At 37.1% G+C, this 6452-nt stretch overlaps 1 protein-coding gene across 1 annotated transcript in view; it reads left to right on the top strand.

The window, feature by feature from the left end:
• The first annotated feature begins 1444 nt into the window (after nucleotides 1-1444).
• LOC149253639 (uncharacterized) overlaps nucleotides 1445-6452 on the top strand; it is a 65145-nt gene continuing 60137 nt past the window's right edge. The window contains exon 1 of the mRNA XM_089459990.1: nucleotides 1445-1734. Coding sequence (XP_089316116.1) covers nucleotides 1662-1734 — 73 coding nt within the window. The 5' untranslated portion in view covers nucleotides 1445-1661. The remainder of the gene's footprint in view (nucleotides 1735-6452) is intronic.

The following is a 6452-nucleotide window of genomic DNA, read 5'->3' as shown; positions in this document are numbered from 1 at the left end:
GAATTGGCAGCACTGTATGGTTTCCCCCTGGTCAATCACGTTTCTACTTTCGCAGCTTTCGAATGGTGGAGTGGACAGAGAGAGACATGGCGCCCCTTCATTATTATTGTCCTATGGTGTGCATGGAAGTGGAGGAACAGAATTATCTTCAATAATGTAAAAGAGCCTCTCAATGATATTTCACAACGCATTATTTCCATCTATGACACAGTTCCGAAAAAGGCTCCTGGTCCCTTGAGGTAAGGTCTGGAGGGGAATCCTTCTTCATCCAGGACTTCTCTCTCCCAGGCTTTTGATCCACTGTTCCAGTTTTTCATCGCTTTTTGGCTTCTCATCGTATTGGTATAAGGGGCTTCTCCTTCATGTATCTGTTTTGTTTTCTGCATTGTATCTGCTGTATATGCTTATGTATTTGCTCATCTCCATGTTCCTGATTATGTATATGCCTTGTATCTGCTGTATCTGCTTTGCATCTGCTCATCTACAGGGTACAACTCTCCTTCATGTATCTGTATACATGTATTATCTGCATCCTTCTTCGAGGTTCCTCTCCCTCGAGCTATTTCCACATATGAATTATGTAACAATCTGCTCTGTTATATTTTCTCAATATAATACAATACTGCTTTTTCTTTCTGAAAAAAAGGAAGAAAGTACTCTTAGATTACTCTGTTGGGATTTCGCTTAATCAACTGATACATCGCTTAATGCAGTTAAGCGGTATGTTCTAGCCATATCTTTCATCGAGATCTGAATGTTAATATTTTCCAAAGTGGGTTGACGAAATATGTGCCAATGTAGTGATTTTTTTACACAACTTGTCTAGCTATATTACTGTTTCCTTAAAATGACAATACTTTTTAATTATATAGCTTGAAGACCCTAGTGACTATTGATTCCAATATACTTCTTGTTCCTCGCTAATGCTTTTATAACCTTTGGTAGAGAAATGTTCTCACAAATGTACTAACCAATGAACAGTATAATATAACAACCAAATGTCACTGCATTAAATATATATCACAAATTACAAAACAATAAACAATAAAATTTTCAATTTGATAACCAATGAAATCAAACTTAAATAAATTAAATTCTTTTTACAAAATAATAAATTTTAATTTTCAAAATTAAACTATAATAATATTACATTAGGTTTTTAGTGAAAACTAAATTAATATAATTGGACTAAAAACCAGTACTATATCTACTGTCGCAGAAATAATAATACCCTAAGCATTATAATATACCATTTTTAATTTTAAAAATCAAAATCAATAAACGTTTTTCCACTTTTATGAAATAGTACATTTACCGAAATAGCGGTATCCTTTATATAAAATATAAAAAATATTATATAATAGTCTATTTCCGTAATTTATCTATAAACTTATATGAAAGGATTATAGGGGATGTCAACTTAATTAATTAAAGGGTATGCACAACTAACGCAAAAATATTCCTTATCGATTATTCTACTCTTCGAACTTTTGTTATGCTTTCTTTGACTGGAATTTGCGAGGCGACAATTTCCTCGACTTTCGGGGTTGCCAACAGTTTTGGCTCTCTTGGGTTCTTAGTTTTCTCAGAGGTGGGTGTTTCGCCTCTGATTTGCGTTGTTGGGACTGTTTTGCCGGAATTTGCTAAGCGGGGACAAAGGCATGATGGATATACAGAAAAGAAGAGTGCAGCTTCTGCTGTTCGTGGCAGGCATCGTAATTCTTAGCATGACAGGTATGCATTTTGCAATGCAGCTTACTATATTAATTATTGCAAAGATTGCTTCAACAAATTTTGCGAATACCACCATGGGCTTGATCAGGGTTGTCTGAAGGGGAAGTGATATTCCTCTGCGAGGGTTCAATTTTCCCGCGAGAATGACATGTTTCTTCTATGAAATAGTAGATTTTTTCACAGCGCTCAATTTTTGCGTGGGTGGGGTATTGTTTGTCTTGTGGAATAGCGGGTTGCAGTGACTATCGAGTGGGGTCGAGTATGGAATTAACCATAATTGTGGAAGACGGTAGTTCTGGGTGCTCGGCATTTTAAGATCTAAGGAAGCATCTTCATTGCTCGAAATTACATTTTTTATTTTTTCATGTCATATTAAGACATCTGGATTTCTTGGAGCATGCCCATTTCTTGGTTTGATCCCCATTTCATTTGCCCTGTAGAGACTTTGAATTTGGTATGGTTATGATCTGACCATTCCAGATTAAGTGCTTTGATGTCAATCTAAACTTTGAATTGATTAATAATGGACAAGAACTCATGCATCGGGCCACTTGAACCGGAGAGGGGGATTTTGACAAGAATCCAATTGATACAAAATGAAATTACAGCAAACACTAAGGCGAGCATTTTAAAAGTGGCACCTTCTATTAAACCCATTTGAAAGCTGCGAGCCATCCTAGGTAGATTGCATATGCAATATCCAAACCCTATTGGAAGAACTGTTGCTAATCCATGGAAATTTTAGTTAAAAGTTCTAGTTAGAGTCTTGGTAATCAGAAATTTGTGAGACACCATATGATTATTTTGATTTTAAGCTGGCAATCTGTAAGATGCCATACGAGTATTTTGATTTTAAGCTATCAATGTTGAGGGCTTAAATGTCACTCCATGCTTTTTAGGCATTCATGTTCTCACTATGGTCTGGGAAATCAACACCACCTTCTTAGGAGTTTTCCATTATCACGGTCTATCAGTTTATGATTGTGATCAAAGTAATGTTTTAAAAGTTGAAACTTAAAATTGTACCTGGAACCAGCCAAGGATCAGATTGGGATCCTATCAAAATTGGTTTATGAACTGGTTGATTAAAAATACATAAGATATGTACTTTTTAATACAAAAATACTACAAGGCTCAACCAGCAGCAAAAGGATTTTCATATGATGGTATAGGACACATCTAAGGACAAATTCATGATAGGGTTGACCAGCAATACCATTCTTCTTCATAGCAACTTCATAGTTGATATAGTATGCATTGTATTTTGATGGGGGTTTTCTTCCCCTGGGTTTTCCCTCTTTATCTCCCTTTTTTCATACCGTGTCTTGCAGCATAGTATTCAAAACCGGCCCAGCTAACTGGTTACCGGTCTAAACAACCGGTTAGCAGGCCCGCCGGTTGGAACCCATCAAAAAACCCGGTTAGACACCCTGTTTGGCCAAAAATTGGAGCTACCCGGTCCTAATCGGCCGGTTTATTGCCAGGGCAAGTATAACCCCCACAAAATGCATTTTTGTGAGTTTTGAAGCTGTTTTGAGGGAAATTTGGGGTTGTTTTCCTCCAAAAATAGTCCCTCCAAGAAAAACATGCCTACCCTCTCATTTTCCTGACACATTTCAACCCTAACAATGTTGGCAATTAATGGTAATGTTAAATTCTTAAAGTAAAAGTGACATTTCCTTTAATTTTCATTTTCATCTTTTTACTTAAATTTTTAACATTACCATGAAATGACTCAAGATGTTTGAGAGTGGTTTTGACCTCATTGGATTTCATATGGAGAAACTAGAATTTTAGATTTCACTCAAAATTTAGCAGACTTAATGGTTTTCAGGATTTCATGGTTTGGGGGTAAACAATAAATGCAATCGGAGCTCCAAATGATGAGCAAAACTCCTGATTTAGATCCCATTGTGTTGGACGATATTGATCCAACATTAGAATGGGTGGAGAAGACTGAAGAACCTGTGTTTGAGGTTGATTTTGATATCGACATGGCTTTAGCGGGGGATGAAGCAGATTATGTGGTGGCATCAGAACTAGGATCAGTAGCAGCATTAAGGAAAGGTAAAGAACCAATGGAAGGCACTAGTCATGCAGGTCGACAAACTCGTGCTTCCATTAGGTCCACTTCTATTGTTATTGGTGGCATTGATACTGAGGTTGCAAATCAGGTTGAGGCATCCTCAGACTTTGAACCAGATGATGTCTATGTAGCTCCTGATGATGATCTTGTGGCTAGTGGTGGTGATGAACTTGATGATTGATCATGTGTACACTGTAGACTTGTAGAAGGCCAATGGCCTCATAGCTTGCAACATTGTTTTTGGACTTTATAGGCCATTTAGAGCCTCATTGCTTATGTATTTTGCTATTTTGTTGATGATATGTATTGCACTCGTTGCCATTTTGATATATTCACCTTTACATGGTTTATAAAGAGCAAACTTTGCATATTTTGTCTCTATTGTCTTGGAATTATGGTTTTAAATCTTAAAAATAGTTTTGTTTCATTAAAAATTAATTATTTAATGTATTTTTCTGAAACCGGTTCGTTTAGACCAAACCAGTCTCGGTTAGACTGGTTCCAGTCGGTAAACTGGTTCATTAGGTGGACCGGTCCGGTCACCAGTTCCGGTTTTAAAAACTATGGTCTTGCATAACTTGTTTCATGAATATCTAACATGGCTGCAAATTAGTGGGACTCAAAGTGATGTTTTAAAAGTCAAAATTGTAGTTGGAACCAATGAGGGGTCAGATTAGACTCATATCAGAATCATTTATGAATTGATTTTTAAAAAAATACATAAGATATGAAATTTTTAATAAAAAAATATATTAGCGTACATCGATGTAAATCCACAATTTCAAGCCATTAGAGATTAATATCTAAAGTTTTCTCATTTATATACCATGTAGGGGTGAATATAGCAAAATGGCAATAAGTGCAATACATATCTGAAACAAAATAGAAAATACATAAACAATGAAGTTTATATAGAGTTCAAAAAATGAGACACACTTCAAGCTACTAGCCTACAACATCTTACAAATCAATTGTATTTTAGAGTTTAGTTTTAACATCCCTTTTTAGAGTTTAGTTTTAACATCCCTTGTTCTACCCCTATTTTTGTAATAATTAAACTATGATTGTAATGCTAGCATGAGATTCACGACTAGCTAGAACTGAACCTACAAACACATAAAAATTAAATACATAATGTGATTGGTCGTTAATTGAAGGAGTAGGCAACACGTATCCACTATCCGAGGGGAGGGCAGTTCCGTGCCTCAAAGAACTACAAGCCAACCCGCATTGAAGTCTTGGAACCCCTGCAGACCAACCCACCCACCTGCGTTGACAAATTGTAATGAGATGGGATTGGGTGGTGTGGGCAGAGGACTGCGCCCATCCCATCTCCCTCGTGGATCGAGGCGAGCACGGTTGTGTCGGGAGGAGGACAATATTACAGAGTAGGAGAACGTGAACAAGGAAACGTCCAATTGAATGCAAGAACGATTGGAGTGAAAGTAAGAAGGAGCATTGTTGGAGTTGTGATTGAGCCCAGTGCTCTATGATTTGAGGTGATAATCCCTATATTGATGTGTTTTTGAGGCCACAGTGTTTTCTGTCTAAGCTTGTGTTTTTAGTGTGAAGCTCAGTGGATCATTGTGGTGCTTGTTGTATGACTGTTAAAATTTTAACCGCTTGGTGCTTGTTGTATGGATGTTAAACCACTTGGAGCTCATTGCATGGCCGTTAAACCACCTAGATAGGGCAATCTGAACCGCAGTGGTGCTTGCTGGAAGAGTTGTTAAAGCACCTATACAGTGGACTACAAGCCCTTGTGGTGCTTCCTACTCAAAGACAATTGTGAAACCACCTAAACGGTGGACTTCATCTCTTGGGTATGTGACCAAGCCTTTGGTGTGAATTTTCCCTGATTAAGCATCCCCTCAGACTTTGGATATGGCTCGGGGGTGGTTAGCTGCAAGAAAGTTGTAGTGCAACTGGCCTATGTTTGTGTGGAGAGTTGTCCCTCCTTCAGTTGCCAGCCATCTTAAAACACTTAGATAAGTCTATGACATGTATATGTTTGAATCATGAACTGTGATGTTCCATGATATGCCTATGTTTGGTACGAGATTTGGTATATCTATGAATGTTAATGAATGTTTGGACTATGTTGATCAATGTTTAGTCCAAGATCAATGTAAGAAATTGTGCGTCTATGCTCTACCTTTCTCTCTCATTTGACAACAAAGGCTTATGAATATATATAGCTCAACCTGGTTAGAGGATATAAGATGTCTGATAGATGGATTGTGACTCTTCTTGTGTAGTCATGCAAATCTGTGTATGCCTATGTTTGGTACCAGATTCGGTATATCTATGAATGTTAATGAATGTCTGGACTCTGGACTATGTTGATCAATGTTTAATTTAAGATCAATGTAAGAAATTGTGCGTTTATGCCCTACCTTTCTCTCTCATTTGACAACAAATGCTTACGAATATATATAGCTCAACTTGGTTAGAGGATATAAGATGTTTGATAGACGGATTGTGACTCTTCTTGTGCAGTGATGCAAATCTGTGTGTTTTTACTTAATTGTTATCATAGTTCTTTAAATAAGTTTAACTAGCATGCAAGAGGTTAGGTTAGTTGGATTGATTAGTGCAATCCCCTTGGTGCAACAATGAAAAACTGTGTATA

Source organism: Pinus tabuliformis, chromosome 7, assembly GCF_031772625.1.
Source record: "Pinus tabuliformis cultivar Carrire ecotype Pingquan chromosome 7, CPIR1, whole genome shotgun sequence".
Lineage (NCBI taxonomy): Eukaryota > Viridiplantae > Streptophyta > Pinopsida > Pinales > Pinaceae > Pinus > Pinus tabuliformis.
Note: the sequence above shows the minus strand (reverse complement) of the source record. Positions and strands in the feature narration are given on the sequence as shown.